Source organism: Delphinapterus leucas, chromosome 3 (assembly GCF_059928025.1).
Source record: "Delphinapterus leucas isolate spDelLeu-1000000601 "Yukka" chromosome 3, BTC_Dleu_Yukka2, whole genome shotgun sequence".
NCBI classification, from domain to species: Eukaryota; Metazoa; Chordata; class Mammalia; order Artiodactyla; family Monodontidae; genus Delphinapterus; species Delphinapterus leucas.
In genome coordinates this window covers 123,878,156-123,905,742 of record NC_143131.1, presented here as the reverse complement: position 1 = coordinate 123,905,742, position 27,587 = coordinate 123,878,156, and the positions used below count along the sequence as shown (strand labels likewise).

General features: G+C 37.0%; 1 protein-coding gene across 4 annotated transcripts in view; it reads left to right on the top strand.

Annotated features, from left to right (window-relative positions):
• LARS1 (leucyl-tRNA synthetase 1) overlaps nt 1–27,587 on the top strand; it is a 66,304-nt gene that overhangs the window by 28,885 nt on the left and 9,832 nt on the right. For 3 of the 4 annotated variants that reach the window (XM_022590012.3, XM_089909447.1, XM_022590013.3), the window contains 16 exons: nt 560–613; nt 1,374–1,514; nt 3,216–3,293; nt 7,317–7,402; nt 7,492–7,557; nt 7,648–7,730; nt 8,368–8,506; nt 9,208–9,420; nt 11,051–11,108; nt 13,418–13,481; nt 17,046–17,229; nt 20,890–20,980; nt 22,214–22,354; nt 23,747–23,887; nt 24,146–24,256; nt 26,486–26,596. In XM_022590012.3, the coding sequence (XP_022445720.2) occupies nt 560–613; nt 1,374–1,514; nt 3,216–3,293; nt 7,317–7,402; nt 7,492–7,557; nt 7,648–7,730; nt 8,368–8,506; nt 9,208–9,420; nt 11,051–11,108; nt 13,418–13,481; nt 17,046–17,229; nt 20,890–20,980; nt 22,214–22,354; nt 23,747–23,887; nt 24,146–24,256; nt 26,486–26,596 (1,761 nt within the window). The remainder of the gene's footprint in view (nt 1–559; nt 614–1,373; nt 1,515–3,215; nt 3,294–7,316; nt 7,403–7,491; nt 7,558–7,647; nt 7,731–8,367; nt 8,507–9,207; nt 9,421–11,050; nt 11,109–13,417; nt 13,482–17,045; nt 17,230–20,889; nt 20,981–22,213; nt 22,355–23,746; nt 23,888–24,145; nt 24,257–26,485; nt 26,597–27,587) is intronic. The other variant, XM_089909446.1, reaches the window with a different exon arrangement.

Genomic DNA, 27,587 nt, shown 5'->3' with positions numbered 1-27,587 from the left:
AGTAAGTCCCCTACATATGAACCTTCAGGTTGTGAACTTTGAAAGCTGCGAATGTGCATCTGGTTCCAACAAGGAACCAGAACCTGTGCCATCCATGTTAGGCATGAGTGAACTTGCAGCTTGCCTTCCGTGTCCTGTTGCTGATGATCCTTCAGCTCTACCATCTCCCACCTCCTGTCCCTCCTCCAGTCAGTAACTCTTCTTGCCTGTTCACTTGATGCCAGCCCCTGTATGCCAGCTGTTGTACAGTACTATTGTAATATACTTTTCAAGGTACTGTACTGTAAGATTAAAAATATTTTCTTTATTTTTTGTGTTTGTTCGTCTTGTATGTATTATTTGTGTGAAAAGTATTATAAACCTGTTACAGTACAGTACTATATAGCTGATTGTGTTAGTTGGGTACCTAGGGTAACTTTGTTGGACTTACGAGCAAATTGGACTTATGAACAAATTGGACTTATGAATGTGCTCTGGGAACGGAACTCGTTCGTATGTAGGGGACTTATTGCACCAGTGAACTATTGATCATTAATATTAACTTCCAATTTTTTTGTAGGCTTTACGAGCAAAATATGGAATTAGAGATGACATGGTCTTGCCATTTGAGCCTGTGAGTACATAGATGGTTCAGAATATTAATATCCATTTCTTTATTAGAGAACAAAGAGCAGCTAGCACTTTACTTGTCACAGAATTACATAATTGGTAGAGTATGAAATAAGAGGGAGTTTAAGAGTTTGTTTGCTTTAACATGATACCTGCTGTGGTGGATAAGAGCAAAAGAAAAACCAGCAATAGGCATTTTCTTAGCACCTGGCACCTGTAATTCTGAAACAAACAAATAGCCTTTTAGCATTACCAATTTTATAGTAGCTTATTTTCTAGTGTAGCCAATTTCCAGGCTTCTAAAGACAAAATTTTGCCATATTACTCATGAATGTTTATGTTTTCATATTAGTATCTGCAGAAGAAAAAAAAAATTACTAGTGAATAATTTCATGAAGAATCCAGAAGACTTAATATAAACCAGAAATAAGACCATCCATAAATTTAGTTGTTTACAGCGTTTTGCTAGTTTCAACATTATTTAGTTAATTATGTGCCAGTGTGGGGTTGAGAGCTGGGGAAGTTGTGTATCTAGTGAGGGAGGGACAGTGCGGGGGTTGGTGCAGAGAATTCGGGGGGTTCCTATGGAGAGTAGGAAGACACATTCACATCTGGATGTTAGTCCCTAATGTGTGACACTGCCCTAGTGATATATAAGATCTGAAGTGACTTCATTGGACAGTAGAGGCAAAAGGACTATGCCTTTAGGGCTGTTTTCGTGTTTATTCAATGTGAATAAGTTCTGACATTGCTCTTTTTTGCAGGTGCCAGTCATTGAAATTCCAGGTTGTGGACAGCTTTCTGCTGTAACCATGTGTGATGAGTTGAAAGTTCAGAGCCAGAATGACCGAGAAAAACTTGCAGAAGCAAAGGAGAAATTATACCTAAGAGGCTTTTATGATGGTGTAAGTAATAATTTTGTTATCATTTTTATTTGATTTACTTACTCCATGCTCTGTGATTTTCTTCTTAGTGGTTTAGAAAAAAACTATAGAAAAATTCAATATTGTTTAAGCTCTATCCTGTTTTGAGAAAGGATTACTATAAGATTGTGTTCTTCTATTTCCAAATTTATTTTTTAAATCTATTTTGGTCCAATAGTATTTACGGAAATTCCATTTTTGTGCCCTCTAATCTCTGAGTGAATTTCTTGAGAAGATAAAGTTAGTTCATATTATTTTACAATAAATTCCAAAAGTTTATTGCATGGACCATACCTGGTCCCTTCTTTTGCTCTCTTAATTGTGGAGTTCATATTTTAAATAAGCAGTTTCATTCAGTTCATTAATTTACTTGTTAATGCCTATTCCATGCCATGTTAGCACAACAGACAAGTTGTGAACCTCTCTTTTCTCCTCAATTGTGCATATGTTAACATGACTTACATTTCCATGGAAAGAAGATGAGGCTAGAGAAAGTAAAAACTCAAGTCAAGTTGCTAGTGACTTGAGGTTGAAATGAAGATTTTTAAGGCTGTAAGTGAGAATGTTCTTTATTTTTACCTTTACTTTCATCTCTCTGGATAACCAAGAATTGGTTGTATGTCCTTTTTAAAAGTAACTTACACGTTTTGGATGACAGTAAAAGCCAACACTTATAGAGCATTTATATATTAACTTACTTATATCTCAAAATAACCTTGTGAAGTGGCACTTATTCCCAATTTATAGGTGAGGAAATTGAGGCACTAAGAGATTAAGTAATTTACCTAAGATCAGCCAGATAGCCAGGCAGAGGCAGAACTGGGACTCAAACTAGGCATCTTGGCTCTAAGATTTGTGCTTTTAACCCCTGTGCCATAATGATCTATAACTATAATTTCATAATGATGAATTAAGTAGATATGAAGCATCTTGGTACGTTAGAGAACTGGGGCAGAAAAAAGAACATGTGTCTTTTCCACTTAAGATAGAAACTATTAAGAATGCCCTGGTGGTCCAGTGGTTAGGACTCTGCACTCTCATTGCTGAGGGCCCAATGGCAAAAAAAAAAAAAAAAAAAAAGTATTTGAGAGAGTCAACAGGAGTCAGATAGATGGAGGTCAGAGTAACAGCTGGAAGGGGATTGTGGCTTTGCTCTGTGACAGCAATGGGCAAGTCATTACTTTGCCCTAGAATTAAGTCTCCCCGCTACGTAAAAGGCAGAGTTGAAAAACAGTAGGCCTTCCTCTAAGAGCCAAGTTTATCACATGGGCAAGCAAAGGAGAATGCTTGCTGGCAACAGGCAGAGTTGTAAAGAGAAACCTAAGTGGGGCCGAGCTGCATTTGCTCAGTTCCTTCTCCTAAAGCCTTCAGGAATGATGTGAGTTAGGGTAGAGGAATTCTCTTCACATGGAAACCTGAGAAGTGGGAAGGAAGTGAGCATTTCTTTCTAATCGTGTTCATAATACTTATCCTAGTTATACTGAAAGAAAAACAAGTGTGTTGTAAATATTAGCTGTCCAAGCTGTGCCAAAATAAAAATTTATGGTTCTAAATGTGATAAATTTCGCACTAAAAATATTTTGGTTGTGTGTGCAAGTAAATTTAGTTAGGGAAAGTTCTAGGGGGGGCACCCAAAGCAAATTTTAATTGTATGTGCTTTTTCCCTACTTCTCATCCTTTTAGGTAATGTTGGTGGATGGATTTAAGGGACAGAAGGTCCAAGATGTAAAGAAGACTATTAAAAACAAGATGATTGACACTGTATGTAATAGGCTATCCTCTGAAGGCTGTGTTAGGAGAAGAGCTTTCAGTTAATAGACTTTACAGTGTTACTTAGCAGTGAGTTCTGTAGTAGAACCTGGAGCTATATTAAAGATATAATTTTATTTATATATAAAACTGGAGACCTATTTAGCAATTCATTTAACTTGAACATCCCACCTGTAATGTTGATGAATATAGTGTTCTAAAGTTGGCATGTACAAATCACGCACAGAGAATTTTAGTGATGCTTCCTGGCAGTAACTATTCGAGGTACTGGTAGTTGATAGTTCTTTATGTAGTACTTTATACTTTAATCCTTTTTCCCCTCTTCATTTTTGTTGTAACTGTTTTCTGTTGAGTTACTTAACTTTTGAAATTGAATTTTTATCTTTGACAGTTGTGTATACCCATAATACAGAGAGACAATGATCTGTAAGTCTTATTAAAATAAAAAAAGCAGCAATTTCCTCTCCATCCTTCCACATTCTCTTAAATTTCTCTTCCTTGGACAGGCTTACTTGCATCTCTTTTAGTTATTTCTTTTAGTATTGACCTCTGCCTCTCTTATAGATCTCTAATCTAAATACTTGTAGTGTAATTTAAAAATTTTTCAATTTTAGCCATCAGCCATAGACTTCCTACTGTGGAAGATCAAGATTTAACTCTTCTCCAACCTGTGGCTTCCTCTCTAACCTCGCATTTGTATACACTTCTCCACCCCCCATCTTCCTAGTATAGGTATGTTATAATTTATGTTAGAGCAGTAGTCAGTGTGTACGTTTTTGAGACGTGGCTGATCCATAATGTAGTATACAATGAGAACTTCTCTTCCCTAGCTTTTGGTTTTCCCTAGAGTTAATAACTGCCCTTTTTTCCCCCCACTTTTCTTACTTTTAAATACAGTTATCAATACTTCATCCCCAAACTCTGTCCCAACTGTTTATTTCTCCTCTCAGTACCTTCAGACACATGAGTATGCTGTTGTTTACATCTTAGAGAAAGTTCTCCTAGAGCCTTCTGGCGTGTTGTAATTATCCACACCGTTTGCTTACTGTAGGTGTGCACAGATGTCATCTGGGATGTTCCTCCACCATTACTTAGGATTTCCTTTGCTTCTCTTGAGTTGGATCTGCTGTTTCCTTGCTCCCATGGCTTCTTCTTTCTTATTTACTTTCTTGTTTTGGTGATGCTCTGCCTCTAGTAGTGTTCCTGAAAAACAGTGCCTGGAAGGTAAATTTTTGTGAGCTTCCATGTCTGAAGTATCTTTATTCTGTCCTCATACTTGAATGCCTGAGTGTAGGATTCTGGGTTGGAAATAATTTTCCCTTAAAAATTTGAAGGCCATTACCCATGGTGTTCTGGTTCAGTGATGCTGTTGAGAAGTCCAAAACCATTCTGGTAATAATGGATCTTTTATAAGTGACCTGTGTCTCCACTGTTCCCTGCACTGCCCCCCACCATGCCAAAGCTTATAGAATCTTCTCTTTTCTTCCAGTATTTTGAAATTTCATGAAGATTTATTTTGGTGTAGGTCAGTTTTCATTCATTCTTCTGGCTGTATGCTGGGCTCCTTCAATCTGGAAACTTATGTTCTCCAATTTTGGGAAAATTTCTTGACTTTTTTGTTTAATTATTTTATCCCTTTCCATTCTTTATTTTTGCTCTCTGAATTCTTATTATTCAGATATTGGATCTCTTAGACTCTGAAAGTTCTTTTGCTCTTCTATCTGGGGGAGTCCCTCACCTTTTTCTTCCTATGAGTTTTTGTTCGTTCGTTTACTGTTTTTTTTTTTTTTTGCGGTACGCGGGCCTCTCACTGTTGTGGCCTCTCCCATTGCGGAGCACAGGCTCCGGACGCGGAGGCTCAGCGGCCATGGCTCACGGGCCCAGCCACTCCGCGGCATGTGGGATCTTCCTGGACCGGGGCACAAACCCGTGTCCCCTGCATCGATAGGTGGACTCTCAACCACTGTGCCACCAGGGAAGCCCTTCTGTGTTTTTTATGTCTGCTACTTGTGTGCTTGTGTGTGTGTGTGTATAAATAAATGTTTCTAAGAATTCATTAAAATTTTTTTCTTTGTGTGGAAAATTTCAAATTTATGAAAAAATGGAGTAGTATAATGAATTCTTGTGTACCTTTTACCCAGCTTCAGCATTTACCAACTCAGAGCCAGTTTAAGAGCTTATTCTTGTTATCTGATCCTTTTTTTATAGGATGCCGCTATTCTTGTTTCAGGGGTATGAAACTTTAATCTCTTATTAATCTGAGGAAGACTATTGATATTTAAGAGTGGGTACAAAAAGATGATTGGAACCTTTTTGGATATGGGTAGGGCTGGTCTCTGGGCTTCACTGGGAGAGATCTGGAAGGTCCATTTGGACCTTAGGGAGACCCTGATGTTAGCCTTGATGTTAATTAGGACTTCTTGGTTTGTTAGAGTCCCCTCAGAAGATTCTTCAGTTTCTGGTTTAAAGGGTCTAAACTAACTGAGCATTCTGGGAGCTAAATGGTGGAAGATTACTAGGTTGGGTTCCAACACCCAGTGTGCTGACTTTCACTTAATCCCTCTTTTTCACTATGATACCCATACCCTCAACTTCGTCCTCTGGTTGACTCTCTTTTGTCCTCTCCAGAGAGTAAACCTTCACTGTTCTGCTGGCATAGGAAGGGGCAGTTGCCTGTCTGCATGGTGTGGGATTAGGGTGTCTGGGGTTCTAATTTCTTGAAAAGACTTCAGTTAGTCCCCCTGTTTCCAGTCTCATGTTACCTCCTCTTCCAGAACTATCTTGTGCCACAAATCCTGAGTCTTTTTGGAGGTTCTGTAATGCAAACTGAATTGCTTTTCAGCCTTCTCTTCTGTCGGCTTAGGATTCAGCTAGCTTCCTTTGATCTGCTAATACAATTGTCACTCATTCTGCTTTTTAGTTTCCAAAATTTGGTTGATATTATTTCTTCTCCCATTCTTGTTGTCTTTGTAGCTTCATACCATTAAGACAAAAAAAGCCTCTTTGTTATTTTGTTAGAATTTTGAGAGGGAGCAGAGTTAATTGTTTTTAATTTACCATCTTTAAACCAAAGTCCTACCTATTTAAGTTCAGTGTGAAGAACTTGCATTAAGAACACAGAGCAATGAATCATTTTTTGAATAATAATGCTGAATTTTATTTTTAAAAATTATCCTAGCTTAGTAAGTTTGGGATTATAATACATTAAAAGATATTTGCATTTTTTTCTAAAAGTAAAATTTACGGTCAGTTTTCTAGTGGGAATTTTTCATGATGCTATAAATCTTTAGTAAAAGTATTTTCTGTGTTTAATTTTCGTGCATCTCTTTTTTTTTAAAGGCAGTGGTTCTGTGCATCTATTTTCTTTATATATATATATTTTTTTTTAACATCTTTATTGGGGTATAATTGCTTGACAATGGTGTGATAGTTTCTGCTTTATAACAAAGTGAATCAGTTATACATATACATATGTTCCCATATCTCTTGCATCTCCATCCCTCCCACCCTCCCTTCCCACCCCTCCAGGCGGTCACAAAGTACCGAGCTGACCTCCCTGTGCTATGTGGCTGCTTCCCACTAGCTATCTACCTTATGTTTGGTAGTGTATATATGTCCATGCCTCTCTCTCGCTTTGTCACAGCTCACCCTTTCCCCTCCCCATATCCTCCTCTTTATATTTTAACAAGAATAAAAGGCTGCCATAGGCAGCCTAACCTTCAAACCATAGCATTAGAAACTGTTAAACATCTTTCACTCTGAAAAGGATTAAGCTGTACCTAGAGAAGGTGATCCATTTGATGAAGGTGCATGCCTTTTCAGAAGCAAGTGTTATACAGAAAGAAAAGCAGATAACTTCTACCCTGGGAAGAGGGAAGACATAATGAAAACCTGGGGTTTTGGTTATGGGTGGTAGAGCATTTTTTTTTTTCTAAAATGTTACTTTTCTTTTCCTTGAGGAGTAGAGATTGCCTTGACATAATATCTGATATATTTTTATTTACTTTCGTTTAGGGAGATGCATATATTTACATGGAACCAGAGAAACAAGTTATGTCCAGGTCTTCAGATGAATGCGTCGTGGCCCTGTGTGACCAGTGGTTAGTTTTTCTTATAGCAAGAAGAAATTTCCTCCTGTCACTTTGCTTATCCTTGATTTCTTTTTTTTAATCAATTCGTCCACCCCCAGGTACTTGGATTATGGAGAAGAGAACTGGAAAAAACAGACATCCCAGTGCTTGAAGAACCTGGAAACGTAAGATGGGAGAAAGTGATAGGGAAGGAGATGAGAAACATGGAAGACAATGAAGGTGAAGAGAGATACTTTATCTTCTACTCTCTCCAGGTTCTGTGAGGAGACCAGGAGGAATTTTGAAGCTACCTTAGATTGGCTGCAAGAGCATGCTTGCTCAAGAACTTACGGCTTAGGTAAGCAAACTTCAAAATTTTCTGTTTGAATGACTTTGCCAGTTACACAGCAAATTAAAACTTCACCTTTTTTTCTTGTCTTCCAGTGTGTTTCTGAATTGGAAGTGAGAGGTTTTGGTTAGAGGGTGAAGGAAACTAGGATGTGGTCCCTTACCATCTACCTGGTGGTAGAAGTATCTAATGCCCATGTAGCTTTTTTTTTTTTTTTTTTTTTTCTGCGGTACGCGGGCCTCTCACTATTGTGGCCTCTCCCGTTGTGGAGCACAGGCTCCGGACTCGCAGGCTCAGCGGCCATGGCTCACGGGCCCAGCCGCTCCGCGGCATGTGGGATCTTCCCAGACCAGGGCACGAACCTGTGTCCCCTGCATCGGCAGGCGGACTCTCAACCACTGCGCCACCAGGGAAGCCCCCATATAGGTTTTATGATGCAGTTTTTTTTTAATAGAAAGTTTCTAGTGCTTCAACCATTTTGTTTTTTTAATTTACTGGTTTATTTATATTAATTATTCAAGTAAATTTAAGAACCTAAATAAGTAGCTTTGTCAGTGCTATAGACCTGCTCTTAAAAATGTGAATTTTGTAGATGAAGTGTCTCTTAGGTTCCTCATGCATTAATTATCTTCTTTTTATCTCACAGGTACTCGTCTGCCGTGGGATGAGCAGTGGCTGATTGAATCACTCTCTGACTCCACTATTTACATGGCATTTTACACAGTTGCACATCTGTTGCAGGGAGGTAACTTGCGTGGACAGACAGAGTCTCCACTGGGCATCAGGTTGGTAAATGGATAAGGGGAAGGAATGTAATTTGTTAGCATGAGGTGATCTTTTGATTTATGTATTGAAAATTCTTTCTTTTTTTTAAAAAATTTATTTTATTTTTATTTATTTTTGGCTGTGTTGGGTCTTTGTTGCTGCACTTGGGCTTTCTCTAGTTGTGGTGAGCGGGAGCTGCTCTTCATTGCATTGCGCAGGCTTCTCATTGCGGTGGCTTCTCTTTTTGCGGAGCATGGGCTCTAGGCGCACGGGCTTCAGTAGTTGTGGCTCACGGGCTCTAGAGCACAGGTTCAGTAGTTGTGGCTCACGGGCTTAGTTGTTCTGTGGCACGTGGGATCTTCCTGGACCAGGGCTCAAACCCGTGTCCCCTGCTTTGGCAGGCGGACTCTTAACCACTGCGCCACCAGGGAAGCCAGAAAATTCTTTCTAATAATTAGTTTTTATAAGAATTCATTTAGTGGAATTTTGTCATGATGTTTTTGCTTTTTTTGCATTGAACTGAGAAAGAAAGTAATAAATAGCCCCTTCTCTGTTATCCATTCTTCATTCTTATGGGAGTCTGTTGTCCTCATTTGTTACTGTAAAACATTAAGAAAGTATTTTCTACTTCATGGTTGGATTAGAATGCTGATTCTTTCAAAGAAATTATATATATATATATTGTTGTTGTTGTTTGTTTGTTTCTTTTATTTTAATACAGACCACAGCAGATGACCAAGGAAGTTTGGGATTATGTTTTCTTCAAGGAGGCTCCATTTCCTAAAACTCAGATTCCAAAGGAAAAATTAGATCAGTTAAAGCAGGAATTTGAGTTCTGGTATCCTGTGGATCTTCGAGCCTCTGGCAAGGATCTTATTCCAAATCATCTTTCATATTTCCTTTATAATCATGTGGCTATGTGGCCAGAAGAAAGGTGAGTGCTAAAAAAGATGCAGACTAAATTTATTGATTATTGACAAGGGTGCCTTTTGGCTTCAAATATATAGATGTTATTGGGGGGGGTATAGTTAGATTTAACAGTTACATTCTTTTTCTTATATTAAATGTACTGAAGGAGAAAGCACACCTCCTCCTATCTGTTATATCCAGAAATCTTCATACCTACCTTGGGCCACCAAAGCATGTCACATTTCAGGTACTCTGTCAGTAATTCCCTTGACCTGTTACATGACTCATTTGACCTGTAAGATGCTGGAATAAAGGCGATTTCAGACAGAGCCTAGGACATTAGAATGGGAAGGAAACATCCCTTTAGAGCTGAGAGCCCCAAGGTTCCAGCATTAAGTAGTGATGTTCTGACTAGAATCTGGGTCAAAGATGCGTTTTTTAATACCATGTGCTCAAGAGTAATCCTTCTATCATCTTCCCTCTTGATCTAGACATGTCTCTGTGCCTTTTCCTCCTGTCCTCAAGTAGCTGAAGAAACAAACCCCTTCCACTGTTCAAATTTTATTTTGTAAAACCAAAGCAATCTCATGGGACTTTTTGTATTTAGGATGAGATTGCATTTAGAATGAGATTACATTTTCTTTCTCAAGAATAAAAGGGAGATTTTGAAGGAGAGGAATAAAATAAATACGATGTGGTTCTTGTCATCCAGTTATTTTTCTCTATTGGTTAAAATGTGTTTTTGGAGATATCAGGTGTCTCAGAAGTACTTGTTAGTAGTATAGTTGAATATTTATCCCCTTGCATCAAGTTTTGGACATGTATTAGGGTTTTAAAAATTAAAGATAAGTAGTAGCTTCAAGTGCTTTTGTCAGACACTCTTCTAATCACTTTTAGTAACTCGTGTAGTTTTCACTACAACTTTTCGGGGAAGGTCTGTAATATCCTCGTTTTTACGGACAAGGAACCTTCGTGAGGCATAGAGAGCTCAAAATGACTCACCCAGAGTTACCCAGCAATGGCAGAACCAGGATGCAGAACCCAGCAGTCTGGCTCCAGAACTCTTGCTCTTAACATTACCCTCTACATGATCTCATTGTTAGAATGAATGAATGATATGTACATAGTTTGAAAATTCAAACAGCTCATAAAGGTACAAAGTTAAAAGTGAACTTTCACCCTTTTCCCTATATTAGCCTATTTCCCAAAGCTCATCACTGCTACTGCTTTCTTGTGATTTCTTCTGGAAAATGTATGTATGCATATACCAGCAGCAGATATCTATACTTGTTTATTTTTTAATTTATACAAAGATGCCACATTATAGACAGTATTCTGTCTGTTTTTTCCTTGTAATAGTATATTTCTAAGATCTTTTTATTTTTATATATATAGCTGTGCCTGTATTTTAAAAATAGTTACGTAGTATTTCATTGTATTCCTGTACCATAGTTTATATCAATATAACCAGTCCTTTACTAATGGCTACTTTCCTTGTTTTCATTGGTTTCCTGTTATGAACAGGACTCAATTAATATCCCTGCACATTTGCCTTAGCAATCTTTTATGAATCTTTTAGCATTTACCTCAAATTTTTAAGCCTAAACCATAATCTTTAAGTTTTATTTTCTATCTTTAAACATTTTCCTGTCAAGTGATAAATGGCCTGTAGCTGTGAGAGCAAATGGACATCTCCTCCTCAACTCTGAGAAGGTAAGGCTCATTGCCTCTTGAAAGGTTAAAATGCTACAAAAAGTTTTTCAGATTTAGGATGTTGTACTTTTTAAAGAAATAAAGAATGTGAAAATCAGAGAGTTAAATATCTTCCATTTAAAATGTTTAGGACTACCAGCGTAAATGAGAAGTTTATTTTAAAATTGAGTGGGTGGAGTAGATAGTATTAATTGAGAGGCGGGATGGGGAAAACTTCCCTATTATAACATTTGTATTAGAGTGGCAAAGGGTGACACAAATTTTTACGGGAGGAGAGAGAGAAAGGGACAGGAAATGTAAAGATCCTAGCATTGTGACCCAACAATATCTTTCTCATTAAGTTGAGAAAATAATTTGGTGGTTTTTGCTTTATACTGTGACTGGCCACTAAATTAGAATAATAGAATTTTGGAGTTTATAGGATTTTAAAATGTCATTTAATGCTTCTTTCCAGATGGTATCTCTCTCCCCATACTACTGCAACTTCCCTTTTTCATTACCACTACTAATATATTCAATATATGATTTTTTTTATGCTACATAAGACTTCACCTAATTATTCAATATCCTCACCAGGAGCTATGCCAACCTCTTGACAAGCCCTTGTTTGCCCCATGATGCTTTTGTGTACATTAGAAAGGGGCACCCTTCCTCAACTAAGCAAAAAAAATTAAGTTACAATATTATTTGTTTCTCTTACAATATTATTTATTTCTCATTAATAACAATTTCAACAAGTTGGATTTGTTCCAACCAGTGAATCTTGCTACATCTGATGGAATATTAATGGTAAAAGAATATTCATTGCTATAGGTATGTCATAATGAAAATAGTTATAGATTTAAACATAGCAGATGATATGAATTGCAAAATGAGATGTTATTTTTTACCAGTGTCCTAATATTGAAAGGGAATAAAAAAGTTCATGTAAGGTAATCTGTACATTAGGATGAAAAATAGCTATTTTATAGATTTTGTTAAATCAACAAGGACTTCGGGCCTCTCACTGTTGTGGCCTCTCCCGTTGCGGAGCACAGGCTCCGGACGTGCAGGCTCAGCGGCCATGGCTCACAGACCCAGCCGCTCCACGGCATGTGGGATTTTCCCGGACCGGGGCACGAACCCATGTCTCCTGCATCAGCAGGCAGACTCTCAACCACTGTGCCACCAGGGGAGCCCCAACAAGGACTTTTGATTATCAAACTCATTTGTTCTTTGTAGGTCAAAGTGAACCATATATGTATTTATATGTATGTGTGTATATGGGTGTATGTATATGTGAGTATATAAATAGGAATCCTGTTATAACATGACATTTCCTTTGGTCTCCACATTGTTGTGCTATATGTACATTATACTCATTTTATTAGAACAAAATATTTTACTGCCATATAGTAGAAAATTGATAGAATGACCACCTCTCTTTGGTATCAGCAAAGTTACAAAAACATAAACATTTTTTAAATAGTAAAGATTGCTAGGCTGGGCACAGTTCCTTCTTAGTTGTGCTGCCTTCAGGCAGAGCACAGCTTGAGTAGCCAGTTGTGACCCTAATGACAGGAGGTTCCCTAAAACCCTAATTTTGACCTCATGAGCTTGTCCATTCATTACTGAATGACTCTAATTGCTATAAAGCTCTTCTGTGTTTTTTTTTTTTTAATTTTTCTTTCATTTATTTATTTTGGCTGCGTTTGGTCTTCGTTGCTGTGCGCGGACTTTCTCTAGTTATAGCAAGTGGGGCTTTCTCTAGTTGCAGCAACTCTTGGTTGAGGCGCAAGCTTCTCATTGCAGTGGCTTCTCTTGTTGTGGAGTACGGGCTCTAGGTGCGCGGGCTCCGTAGTTGTGGCACACGGGCTTAGTTGCTCTGCGGCATGTGGGAATCTTCCTGGACCAGGGCTCGAACCTATATCCCCTGCATTGGCAGGTGGATTCTTAACCACTGCACCACCAGGGAAGCCCTAAAGCTCTTCTTTATGACCAGCTGAAGTATTCCAGAGTTATAGTAGAATCATCCATGTGTGTAAACCAATTCCTAAGGGACAGTATTGGTTAATGGAAAGAGCCGTGGACTGAGTATCAGACTGGAGATGCTGTCCTAGCTTTGTCACTGACTAGATTAGTGACTCAGACAAGTCACTTCAGTTTTCTCCTCTGTAAAGTTAGTATAAGGTATCTTTTCCTTTCCATGCTTCTGATCCTTTTGGTTTTTATCTGATTGTGGCCAACCCATTTAATTTGATGTGGCTGATTTGGTTTATTTTATTTATATATACTCTTACTAATGCCTGATCATTGACTTTCTCTTTCAGATGTCAAAATCCACAGGCAACTTCCTCACTTTGACCCAAGCGCTTGACAAATATTCAGCCGATGGTGAGTATGCTTTTTTGTTATTGCTGTTGCATAGTGCCCAGTTCCCCTCAGTTTACAGAAGGCAAGTTAGCATTGTTGTTTCAATTGCATTGCTTTTCTCTTTCGCTTTTACCAATACTTTAAAATATTCATGTTTTCTCTGTGTACAGGAACGTAATTTTTATTTTTTTATTTTTTATTTTTTTTCTTTTTTTTTTTTTTTTTTTTGCAGTACGCGGGCCTCTCACGGTTGTGGCCTCTCCCGTTGCGGAGCACAGGCTCCGGACGCGCAGGCCCAGCGGCCATGGCTCACGGGCCCAGCTGCTCCGCGGCATGTGGGATCTTCCCGGACCGGGGCACGAACCCGTGTCCCCTGCATCGGCAGGCGGGCTCTCAACCCCTGCGCCACCAGGGAAGCCCAGGAACGTAATTTTTAAAACATAAGAATTGCTGATCTGATCTGTTTAGGAACAGATTTAAGCTAAGATTATTAGTCTTCTTTCAAAGGAAACTCACTGTAAGTGCTACCTGGTTTGTTCCTAATTTCATGCTACTTCTAAGATTAAAGAGTTGGTTTGTAGGGGGACTTCCCTGGAGGTCCAGTGGTTAGGACTTCGCCTTCCAATGCAGGGGGTGTGGGTTCGATCCCTGGTTGGGGAGCTAAGATCCCACATGCCTTGCGGCCAAAAAACCAAAACATAGAAGAGAAGCAACATTGTAAAAATTCAATAAAGACTTTAAAAATGGTCCACATCAAAAAAAAAAAAATCTTAAAGAAAAAAAAATAGTTGGTTTGTAGAGATCTTAAGTATGTAGGAACCTTTTTCAAAGTATTTCCTCCATATTTGGTATACATATAAGTGACTTGAACCTAGAAGCATTCATTTCTTCAAAAAATATGTTTTCTCTGGCCTCATTACTCTTCCATTTAACTGTTACTTTGTCAAGAGAAGAAATGCACTGTCTAACCTGAAAGAACCAGTCATTTCTTATGTAATCCAGTCTTTGGTCATCATGGCTGATCATTTGCTGATCATGGCTACTATAGTTTGAGAGTGCACTGAAGGGGATGGGGAAGAACAAACCTAAGTTACTTAGAAAAACAGTATTTTGACTGAACACAGTAAGGCAAAAAGAACTGTGCAGAAATACTGTAGTTATTTTCTTTTAAAGAGGTGTAGATTAGCAATTCTGAAACTTTTATGGGTTTACTGGGATTTAACAAATAAATATATTATAGATGAGAGCTCATTGTCAGAAGCTATAAATAGGTCAAGAGGAAATGCTAGAATGAACCCTGTGGTGTTGGATTGGAATTGGCAACATCAGTATGAACTCACAGGTTTTATTTTACATACAGACAGATATAAAAATAAACATAGATTTATGTGTGGGTTAGTATACATGCATTTATTTTCCTAGTTCTTTCTGCTGAGAGAGCCCATGGGTAATGACACACCTGGCATTCAGATCTTGGTTTCCAAATACCATTCTCCAATAAAAGGAACTAGGGTTCCTAGGAGAAGGGTTGATTTGAGGGCTGGAGTAGGGAACATACAAGATGAGCATGGAACATTTTATGATGCCAGAAAGTAAGGAAATGTTTAAAAAAGGATGGAGACAGTTTGAAAGGGCACAGGAGCCAACCTGATGGGGCTCCCAATTGTCCACGCTAGAGCAGTTTAGGAAACAAAGTAAATAATGATTGTATTGAATTATAACCCAGTGAATAAATTAAATATTTGTGAATCCATATGAATGTATAGTAATAATTGAATAAATAAATAAGTGGAGTAGGGACTGTTCTTCCTTTCAGAAGAATTCCAAGTAATAAAGTAGAAGGACCGAGTGAAATATAAAATCACCATTAGACAAACATCATAGTAATATTGTCACAGACAAGATCCATCAGTGGTTGCCAAAATGAATGGGTGAAAGTTAAAAAAAAAAAAAGATTATTTGCATATTCTCAGAGTATCTCTCCCAAGATATTTCTTAATCACAAAGGGAAAAACAGTAACTTTACAGTGGAGAAACTTGGCAGGCAGTCTACCTGACCAAGTGAGGAAGGTTTGCACTTTAGAGTTGCTTAGTCCTGGTGTATTTTTAAGTTTTCTTTTTTTTCCTCATTACCTACCTCCCTGATAATGATGCACTGAGAAAGGCACACAGCATCACTTTTGTGATATTCTTGCCAGAGGTTCATAACATCAGTTTAATCATGAGAAAACATCAGACAAACCCAAGTTGGGAGAAATTCTATTAAATACCTGACTACTGTTCATCAGAAGTCAAGGTCCAGGACAGACTGAGAAACTGTCACAGATTTGAAGAGACCAAGGAGATACGACAGTCAAATGCAAGGTGGGATTCTGGATTGGATCCTAGAACAGAGAAGGATATGAGAGGAAGCACTGGTGAAATTTGAATAAAGTCTGTAGTTCAGTTAATAGTATCATACTAATGTTAACTTCCTGCTTTTGAAACTGGTTATGTAAGCTGTTAACATTAAGAGAGTCTGGTAAATGGTATATGTTTATTCTCATCTTTGGCATCTTTTCTGTAACTGTAAAATTATTTCAATATAAAAAGTTAAAAAAATGTGTTCAGCTTCTTGTGTATTGTAAAAGATGTTTAATGCATACATAACTTGATGTTACATATTCTCATCTCCTCCTTTAAGGCGCAGATGGTAGCATATACCCTACATACTGTTTTGAAATTTGCCTTCTTCACTTAGTTCATATTTGAGATCACTTCATGTTGATACACAAGAGTTACCTCACTCTTTTACAGCAATATAGTCTTCCATTGTAAGGATGTCCTGTAATTTACTTAGACTCTTATTGATGATTTTTTCAATATTTTAGAATGGAAGATTTTGGTTGAAAAGTCGTATTTCGTTTGTAGGAAAGTTGGAAGAATCTGCTTTTAGGACTAAGAAAATCTGTATTTTTGCACATAAGGCACTTCTGTGTGTTCTTTTTTTTTGTGTGTGGTACGCAGGCCTCTCACTGTTGTGGCCTCTCCTGTTGCGGAGCACAGGCTCCGGACGCGCAGGCTCAGCAGCCATGGCTCACAGGCCCAGCCGCTCTGCGGCATGTGGGATCTTCCTGGTCTGGGGCACGAACCCGTGTCCCCTGCATCGGCAGGTGGACTCTCAGCCACTGCGCCACCAGGGGAGCCCACTTCTGTGTGTTCTTAATGCATTAAAATACAATAATATTTTGCTACCTATAAATGAGGCTGAGATGTTGATAGGGATATCTTTCCCCAGTTTAGCATTTTTTCCCTCTGCCTCATTAAAGATCACTTTATCTCATTAACTCAACATGCCTGAGAAGAAACACATATTGATGCTAAGTGTATGCAAATCAATAGAGAAAATTCAAATATTTTAGCAACATCATTATGGATTCTACTTTTGGTGATCTTTATTTTTGCTGTTGATATATGCAGTCCTTTAAAGCGTTTGTTATTTCTTAATTTATATGTAGGCTTGGCAGTGTACTCAACTGGATACGTAGTTGATATGCAGTAACCTCATTTTTAAATCATCGATTGATTTTTTTTTTCTTCTTCCAGGAATGCGCTTGGCTCTAGCTGATGCTGGTGACACTGTTGAAGATGCTAACTTTGTGGAAACCATGGCAGATGCAGGTATTCTCCGTCTGTACACCTGGGTGGAATGGGTGAAAGAAATGGTTGCCAACTGGGATAGCCTAAGAAGTGGTCCTGCCAACACCTTCAATGATAGAGTTTTCGCCAGGTAATCTATGGACCTCAACCACTTTGTACTTTAGAGTTGCTTAGTCCTGCTGTATTTTTAAGTTTTCTTTTTTTTCCTCATTAAATAAATTAGATGTTAATAATAACTACTATTCACTGAAAGCTTACTTGTGCCAGGTACTATGCTAATTACTTTGCATCCATTATCTGATTTTAGCCTTCTAGCAATTTTATATGATAAAGATATTATTAGCTCTATTTTATAGTTAAAGAAATTGAAGCTTAGAAAAATTAAGTATTTCATTAAATGTCTCAAAGCTGGTAATTTCAGACTTGGGATATGAATTTGTTTCTGTCTCCAAAGCCCATTCTCATGACCATTTTACCATGCTGTCTTGCATTAGAGGAGGGTGGAATGGTTAAAGGAAAAGCAGGTTAAAGGAAAAGAATTGTCTTTTCATTTTTCCTTCAAAAAACATTTATCAGTCTTTTTGTATCAGAAACATCCGAAGCACTGGTATTACAAAGATGAATAAGACTTGATCCTTCATTGTAGTCTAGCAGGAGAGAAAAACACTTACCCAACCAATTATAAGTGCAATAGTAGGGATAGAGGGAAATTAGAGGAGATGGCATGTGAGTTCTGGGTTTCTTGAAAAGTAAACCTAATTTTTGAAGGAGAGGAGAAAGCCATGGAAAGAGTATGGTATTTATTTGAAGTGTACAGTATGTGGAGGGCAGAAGTAGGAGATCAAACAAGTTGGGGCCATATTAGGCCAAATTATGAAGGGCCTGAGGTAGTGTAAGGAATATATATTTAATCCAATGTCAGTTGTTTAAAATGCAACAATTAAACCTGACTACAGCCTTAGTAAAGCTATTTTCATGTTGCATTTTGGGCTTCTTAATAAAGTTTCCATCAAGGAATTTTTTTGTTTGTTTTTTAAATTTTATTTTATTTATTTTTTTATATAGCAGGTTCTTAATAGTCATCAATTTTATACACATCAGTGTATACATGTCAATCCCAATCTCCCAGGTCAGCACACCACCACCCCATCCCCGCCACTTTCCTCCTTGGTGTCCATACATTTGTTCTCTACATCTGTGTCTCAACTTCTGCCCTGCAAACTGGTTCATCTGTACCATTTTTCTAGGCTCCACATATATGTGTTAATATACGATATTTATTTTTCTCTTTCTGACTTAACTTCACTCTGTATGACAGTCTCTAGATCCATTCACGTCTCAACAAATGACCCAATTTCGTTCCTTTTTATGGCTGAGTAATATTCCATTGTATATATGTACCACAACTTCTTTATCCATTCGTCTGTCGATGGGCATTTAGGTTGCTTCCATGACCTGGCTATTGTAAATAGTGCTGCAATACATATTGGGGTGCATGTGTGTTTTTGAATTATGGTTTTCTTTGGGTATATGCCCAGTAGTGGGATTGCTGGATCATATGCTAATTCTATTTTTAGTTTTTTAAGGAACCTCCATACTGTTCTCCATAGTGGCTGTATCAATTTACATTCCCACCAACAGTGCAAGACGGTTCCCTTTTCTCCACACCCTCTCCAGCATTTGTTGTTTGTAGATTTTCTGATGATGCCCATTCTGACTGGTGTGAGGTGATACCTCATTGTACTTTTGATTTGCTTTTCTCTAATCATTAGTGATGTTGAGCAGCTTTTCATGTGCTTCTTGGCCATCTGTATGTCTTCTTTGGAGAAATGTCTATTTAGGTCTTCTGCCCATTTTTGGATTGGGTTGTTTGTTTTTTTAATATTGAGCTGTATGAGCTGTTTGTATATTTTGGAGATTAATCCTTTGTATATTGATTCGTTTGCAAATATTTTCTCCCATCCTGAGGGTTGTCTTTTTGTCTTCTTTATGGTTTGCTTTGCTGTGCAAAAGCTTTGAAGTTTCATTAGGTCCCATTTGTTTATTTTTGTTTTTATTTCCATTACTCTAGGAGGTGGATCAGAAAAGATCTTGCTGTGATTTATGTCAAAGAGTGTTCTGCCTATGTTTTCCTCTAAGAGTTTTGTAGTGTCCAGTCTTACATTTAGGTCTCTAATGCATTTTGAGTTTATTTGTGTGTGTGTTGTTAGGGAGTGTTCTAATTTCATTCTTTTACATGCAGCTGTCCAGTTTTCCCAACACCACTTATTGAAGAGACTGTCTTTTCTCCATTGTATATCCTTGCCTCCTTTGTCATAGATTAGTTGACCATAGGTGTGTGGGTTTATCTCTGGGCTTTCTATCTTGTTCCATTGATCTATGTTTCTGTTTTTGTGCCAGTACCGTATTGTCTTGATTACTGTAGCTTTGTAGTATAGTCTGAAGTCAGGGAGTCTGATTCCTCCAGCTCTGTTTATTTCCCTCAAGACTGCTTTGGCTATTCTGGGCCTTTTGTGTCTCCATACAAATTTTAATATTTTTTGTTTTAGTTCTGTAAAAAATGCCTTTGGTAATTTGGTAGAGATTGCATTGAATCTGTAGATTGCTTTGGCTAGTATAGTCATTTTCACAGTATTGATTCCTCCAGTTCAAGAACGTGGTCTATCTCTCCATCAGTTGGTATCCTCTTTAATTTCTTTCATCAGTGTCTTACAGTTTTCTGCATACAGGTCTTTTGTCTCCCTAGGTAGGTTTATTCCTAGGTATTGTATTGTTTTTGTTGCACTGGTAAATGGGAGCGTTTCCTTAATTTCTCTTTCTGATTTTTCATCATTAGTGTATAGGAATGCAAGAGATTTCTGTGCATTAATTTTGTATCCTGCAACTTTACCAGATTCATTGATTAGCTCTAGTAGTTTTCTGGTGGCATCTTTAGGATTCTCTATGTATAGTATCATGTCATCTGCAAGCAGTGACAGTTTTACTTCTTCTTTTCCAATTTGTATTCCTTTTTCTTCTCTGATTGCCGTGGCTAGGGCTTCCAAAACTATGTTGAATAATAGTGGTGAGAGTGGACATCCTTGTCTTCTTGTTCCTGATCTTAGAGGAAATGCTTTCAGTTTTTCACCATTGAGAATGATGTTGACTGTGGGTTTGTCATATGTGGCCTTTATTATGTTGAGGTAGGTTCCCTCTGTGGCCACTTTCTGGAGTTTTTTTGCCATAAACGGGTGTTGAATTTTGTCAAAAGCTTTTTCTGCATCTATTGACATGATCATATGGTTTTTCTTCTTCAGTTTGTTAATATGGTGTATCACATTGATTTGCGTATATTGAAGAATCCTTGCATCCCTGGGATAAATCCCACTTGATCATAGTGTATGATCCTTTTAATGTGTTGTTGGATTGTGTTTGCTAGTATTTTGTTGAGGAATTTTGCATCTATATTCATCAGTGATATTAATCTGTAATTTTCTTTTTTTGTAGTATCTTTGTCTGGTTTTGGTATCAGGGTGACCATCAAGGAATTTTTAAACAAGCATGTGGTTAACTGTGTTGTCATAAACAGGAGCCCCAAGTAGTGTTACAACAATACTCAAGAGTGGATAGACAGTGTGAGGCTGCAGTGGTCAGTTTTGAGGAGTACAAAGATGGTTTTGTGGTTGAGCAGTCTTAAATGTTTCATGCATTGTTCTCATTTTAATGTTTATTAGTATGTGTGGAAGTTTTTTATACCTATATATATGTACTTGCCTTTAAACTCAATTACCTTTTTTTTCCTATTCAATAGTGAAATGAATGCAGGCATTATAAAAACAGATCAAAACTATGAAAAGATGATGTTTAAAGAAGCTTTGAAAACAGGGTTTTTTGAGTTTCAGGTAGGCTATTCTTTTCGTAGCTATAAAATACGTCAGTGTCAATATGATGTATTTCTTGTTTTTTCTCCTCCTGCTGTAGCATTATAACTCATCTTAAGTGGAGACTGAAAATTTGTAAAATATTCAATACATTGTGATTTTAAATAGTTTTCTTGGGTACTTTTTGTATTATGTCTCTTTAATGTAAGTAATTCTATTCCTAGTTGAGCTGTGGGTTAATAAAGAGGTTAAATCTAAAAATTAGACACGTTTTCCAGGAAAACATTTTAAAGTTGATGAACAACAAAGGCATAATTGTAACTAATTGCTATTAGTTTGAAAGCAAACATTTTCTGAGATTTTCCACAAGGTGTCAGCATATCCTCAAGTTTGGCAGTTCAAGTGCTTAAAGTAAAAATGTAGCTTTCCTCAGTCAGTTTTGTAAAATATCCCATTGGGATTTATGTAACTTGGTTTTCAGAGATGTGATTAAATAAGGATAAGTGCTGAGCATAGCAGTGTGTCATATTTACAGCCTTTTTGATGCTATTAATACATGCTACTGAGCATTCACCCTTAGTACACAGTTTAAATTGTTCATCTTTTATGTCCATTGCAAAATGTCTTTTTCAGATTTTCTTGAGAATCAGTATAAAACTGCATTATCCTTTTGTTAGGATTGATTTAGTTTTTTTTATCTGAAATACAGGGCTAAGTGAACATTTATTTGATTTTAGAATTGAAAAAAGATTTCCTAATCATAAAAACAAAAGAAAGGAATAACCAAAAAAGTTCTGATGAATTTGCCAACATAGATAAGAAAATCATAACTGAAATCATCTTAAAAATACACAGTTAACTGGAAAATTATTTACAGTCTGTATTTCAGGATTTTGACAAGCCCATCAAAAAAATAACTAATGGTCCAAAGAACAATTACCAAAGGACATGAACAAACAGCGCCCCCCAAAGAACCCTAAATGGCTAAGAAGTGCTTAAAAAGAAATGCTTAATAGCAAAGATTATCAAAGATGTATAAATTTAAACAATTTATTGTTTTTAACCTAAGGATTGATACACATTTATTTTCAGGTTGTTAAAAATAAAGTAAAACCTTTACTAAAGTTTATTATGGAATTTTAAAAGACTAAATACTTAAAAATGCATTAAAATAGAGATACTGAGTTTTTTTTCCTATAATTTTATTTTAAAGAAGTGGGGGAGAGAAATGGTAAATAACTCCAAATTTTGTAGGCTGCGAAAGATAAGTACCGTGAATTGGCCATAGAAGGGATGCACCGAGACCTCGTGTTCCGGTTTATTGAAGTTCAGACACTTCTCTTGGCTCCATTCTGTCCTCATTTGTGTGAGCACATCTGGACACTCCTGGGAAAGGTAGCTTTATGCATTTAAGATGTTCTGGGTGGTTTTGATTTTGGCCTCATTAAATAAATGTTGGGATAATAATGTTACTTAAGAGAGAAAGACTGAAAATGAGTATTTCAAGAATAATATTGGGTTCATTATCTCATAATTATTACAGCAGCTTAAATTGAAGCTACGTTGGGTATATATGCCTTAATTTATACACACACGGTGTATATATTTTATCTTATTTTATTAAAAATTTTTTAAAAATATATTTATTTTATTTATTTATTTTTGGCTGTGTTGGGTCTTCGTTGCTGTGCATGGGCTTTCTCTAGTTGCGGCGAGCGGGGGCTACCCTTCATTACGGTGTGTGGGCTTCTCATTGCGGTGGCTTGTCTCGTTGCAGAGCACGGGCTCTGGGCACGCGGGCTTCAGTAGTGGCACATGGGCTCAGTAGTTGTGGCTCACAGGCTCAGTAGTTGTGGCACACAGGCTTAGTTGCTCCGTGGCATGTGGGGTCTTCCCAGACCAGGGCTCAAACCTGTGTCCTCTGCATTGGCAGGTGGATTCTTAACCACTGCGCCACCAGGGAGGCCCCCCCCCTTTTTTTTAATTTTTAAAAAATTTATTTATTTTTATTGTATATATTTTAATAATGTGACTTTGTGTGTGTTGTTTATCACCTAATTCTTATTAGGAAATGTTATAATGTATTTGAATACATGTATAACTAATACTGTTTTCTCAACTGTTTGTTTAGAAAGGTGAAAATATTGAGAAAGATGTAAATAACTGTTATGAGCTGCTTATAAACAAAGATAGAAGTATATACTTGCATAAATATTCTTGTTTTATGTAAAATTCCTGGCATATATAGGGCTGCATATTCAGGGATTTTATATTAGCATTCTTACTGTGAAGATAAATTTATTTCTCCCAGGCTTACAGATAAACAGATTGGCTGGTTTAATAACTCCTTTCCAGCGTTATTAGCCAAGCTCTTTTGTATTTTTCAGTGTGTGAACAATGCAAAAATGTGCTCATGATATATATTCCAAATAGCCATACTTTCAGTACTGGATGTATTAGTAGGATAAAAACTGAGAGTATGCATAATTTATATAACAAAGATTAAATTTAGGCAAATTAGCATTACATAATTTTCTTTGAAAGTGAGCATATGTGTGTGGGTATCAATATGCTTGTACAAATGGATGCTAATTAAGAATGTAGAGTCAGACTTCACAGCTTGAATTCTAGGGAACATTAGATCAGGGTCTGTGGACGCGTGTTATGTGTAGTCAGGTTTGAACTTTGAGCACACAGTTACACACCATGTCTTGGTATGAAACTGTAACCAAGAATCATAAAATAGTTGTGTTGTCTAATCTCACTGAACCTTTTTTTTTTTTAAAGCCCGACTCAGTTATGAATGCTTCATGGCCTCTGGCAGGTCCTGTGGATGAAAGCTTGATACGCTCCTCACAGTATCTCATGGAAGTAGCACACGACCTTAGATTGCGACTCAAGAACTATATGATACCAGCTAAAGGGAAGGTGAAGTCTTTTTTTTTTTAATGTCATTCCTTAAAAGTTATTGGTCAAATAACATTTAATAGTAATGAAAATAAAGACAACTTTCCTTAGGGCCATTTTCATTGCTAATGTAGGGCTATTTTCATTTCTAATGCAGTTCTATTGTATGCATAGTTTTTAATGTTAAAGGCAGTAGTGCTATATACTGGGAGAGGGTTCTTTCATTTTTGGTGTATATGAAAGTGATTAAATGTTTTTTTTGTTTTTTCTGCCCTGTAGAAGACTGACAAGCAGCTCCCTCAGAAACCTTCACATTGCACCATCTATGTGGCGAAGAACTATCCGTCTTGGCAACATATCACCCTGTCAGTTCTGCGTCATCACTTTGAGGTGACGTTCTCAATAGACTCCCCCCCCACCTCACCCCAGCAGTGTCGTGTTCTGCCTATGCTGTTTTTGTTTTTAGGATGTTGGCAATGTCTAGGGGAAGAAAGACAGGCAGCTTTGTTTAATTACCTTTACGCATGGAGTGCCATTTGTTATCCTTGGTGGCTCTTAAATGGATGCCGAGGGAAAAGCTGTTTTTCATCATTTCTGAAACTTTCATAGAAAAATACTAGATCTAGTTGTATGTAATCAAAAGGTGTGGGACTTTTTCATATGTGTGGTTAAAATTATGAAGCAAAAGGACTGAGTTTGCCTTTTGGATTTGTTGTGCCTTGAACACTGGCATTCATGAAGCCTTAACATTATTATGTTTGAAAAAATTTGAAGCTTGGCTCTTGAGTAATTTAAAAGAAAATGTCCAATTTGATAATTACCCATAGAAATGGAGAGTTTGATGTTGTGTTTTTGATTGTCAGGTAAATAGCTATTAAATATGATAGTTGTATTTAAAGGGAACTCAATATTTAAACTTAGTTCTAGGTTTTCTTAGAGAAAAAAATTCACCTTCCTTTTTCCTTTCACATTCAAAATATGGAAACAAAGTATATGTTGTAGAATTTTTGCTCAGGTTATAAGCAACAGTTATTGGTGGACGGAAACCATTAAGGCGCACTTTAAAAAGAGAAAGAAAGAGAGAGACCAAATAGGGATTATGGCCAAAGCATAAAGTGGTAATATAAAGGAAAAATCCTTAGCTTTGATTTTCTAGACCTTTATTGGAATTTTGTCTCAGTACTTTTCATGGTTAACCAAGAAATACTCAGAAGAACTTTTATATTTGTAAGATTTAATGGAAAGAGAAGAGCAAGTATTTTTGTATTCTACAATATGTGAACCTGTTTTTATGGAGAACTACCTCTTCCTTTGATTGCGTTTGATAGAAATGGAGTGTAGCTTTTAGAATCTGCTTGCAGAGTTTTGACTTATGGTAAGTAAAAGAGTAAAAGCTACTTTGGTAGTTAGAAAAATGAAATTTTGCGTCAGTGGCATATATATTCATACCAGCATTTTCAAGGAAGCAGAAGAACCGAATATGGTATGTAATGTCCCAGATATTAAAAAATTAATCACCACTGTTCTTTTAGAAGTTATATTTTTACTTATATTTATTGACTAGATTACATAGTTTGAAATCAACATCATCTATTGGCATTATTTGGAATGACCAGCTTCCTTTAAAATTTTCATTTGTTTTCATCCAAAAGAACTAAAAGAATGTCAGTTTATAATCAAGAAGAATGTTCTTATGTTCAGTATGGCACCTTTTTGGTGACATAAGGAAAAAAGAGTGTGTTCCACCCTCTCCTTTTTCTTATGTATTTCAAAGCAACGTATTGGCAAGTGGAGAAAATATTTTTTCCTATGTACTCTAGTAAAGGTTAGAATTGAAAGTAAATAGATTATTGGAAATCTTACTGTATGTTACTTTTCTTTTAGATTTATTCCCAACCCTTGGCTTTGGTGTGATTCTTTTACAATAAGGAGAAAATAAAAAAAAAAAAAAAATAAGGAGAAAATAGGTCACCCAAAAGTCTGGAAAGGCCGCTTACTTTATTTCTCCTCTATTGATGTTCACAGGAGTGAATTTGAATTCAGGCAGCTCATTTGGGACTGTGTGCATATTAATGCTTATGATATAGATATTTATTTTTGGTAGATAGAAATTATATTATTTTTAACAGGTTGATAGCTAGAGATTCTTTTTTCACATTTGTGGTAACAATTTATAAGGCAGTGTGTTCAAAAGCAGACATTATAATACATCTTATATGATAGTTGTATAGTTTTCATTTTGATATGACTAATGAAATGCTTTGAGAAGTTTGAAGACAAATAGGATTTTTATAAGACCATTTTATCACTAGATAAGATCTAATGTTACAATCCTAGAGGTATCATTAGTGTAAGGGAAAATTAAATATTTCAGCATCATGCACATGCTCTTCTCCTTTACCCGAAAAAACATGTGTCCTTTGAATTTAGAGGAAAGAGGAGACTCCTTTCTGTATTATTCATTTACCTTTCACTTCCCCGTGATGCTAGAGGCTGCACCCTCTTGTGCTGCTCTCTAGCAGATTGGTAGAGGCCACCATTTCATGTCTGGCTACATCTACTATCCTATATTATCTTTAAAATATTTTTCTTCACATTCGTCTCCCACTCTTTTTTTAGACCAACAGTGGAAAATTGCCTGATAACAAGGTCATTGCTAGTGAACTAGTCAATTTGCCAGAATTGAAGAAATACATGAAGAAAGTGATGCCATTTGTCGCCATGATTAAGGTAAGCTGTGGACCTTGTGCAGCTGTGACCACATGGGTAATGGTTAGATAGGATAGTAGAAGTAAGAGGAACACTTTGGGCACAGTCTCTCCCAAGAAATCTGCTAAAATAGCACTTTTCAATCAGTGGTTGTGGAAATGAGTGATCAGATTTGGGATTTACCTGTGGAATTGCTGAATGTGTGAAAAATATGTATTGTGGAAGAAAAATTGGTTGAGAATTACTGCACTAAATGATTCTCTTCATATTCTACCTTCCCTTCTTTTCACTTTAAGGAGGAAGCATAGTCTTTTGGCTTACATTGGGGTATTTTTACTAGATCCTATTACTGGAACAAGATTCTACATTTGTATAGGTTTAGCTTAACGGGATAAACGTTGTTTATAGTGGTTAGATCAGGGTTTCTCAACAATGGCTCTATGTGTATTTTAGGCTGGATAGTTCTTGGTTGTGGGAGGCTGTCCTGTGCACTATAGGGTGTTTAGCAGTGTCCTTGGCTTCTATCCACTGGATGCCAGTAGAATTTCTCCCTCCCCTACTCAAGTTATGACAACCAAAAATGCCTCCATACATTGCCAAATATCTCCTGGTAGCAAAATCAGTCCCCCACCATAGCTCCCCCATTGAGAATCTTTGGGTTAAACTCTTAGTCTTTTTCATATATATAACTGATCTGGTGGATTTCCTGACAAAGAGAAACAGAAAGAAGACTGTATATTGCTTAAGATCTCAGACTCTGGGGGCAGACAAATCTTGGCCCAGATCCTGTTTTCTGTCACTTTTTAGTTTGGAGGACTTAGACAAATCACTTAAATTCTGTGGGCCACAATGTTTTTCATCTATAAAATAGGAAATTAATAGAACCTACCTTTTAGGAGTGCTGTGAGGAGTAAATGAATTAATACACATAATACATTTTAGTACTACCTGTCAAAAAGTAGGCTCAGTACATTTTTAAGAAAATGTATATCAGTGTCTTCCAGCCTGCTAA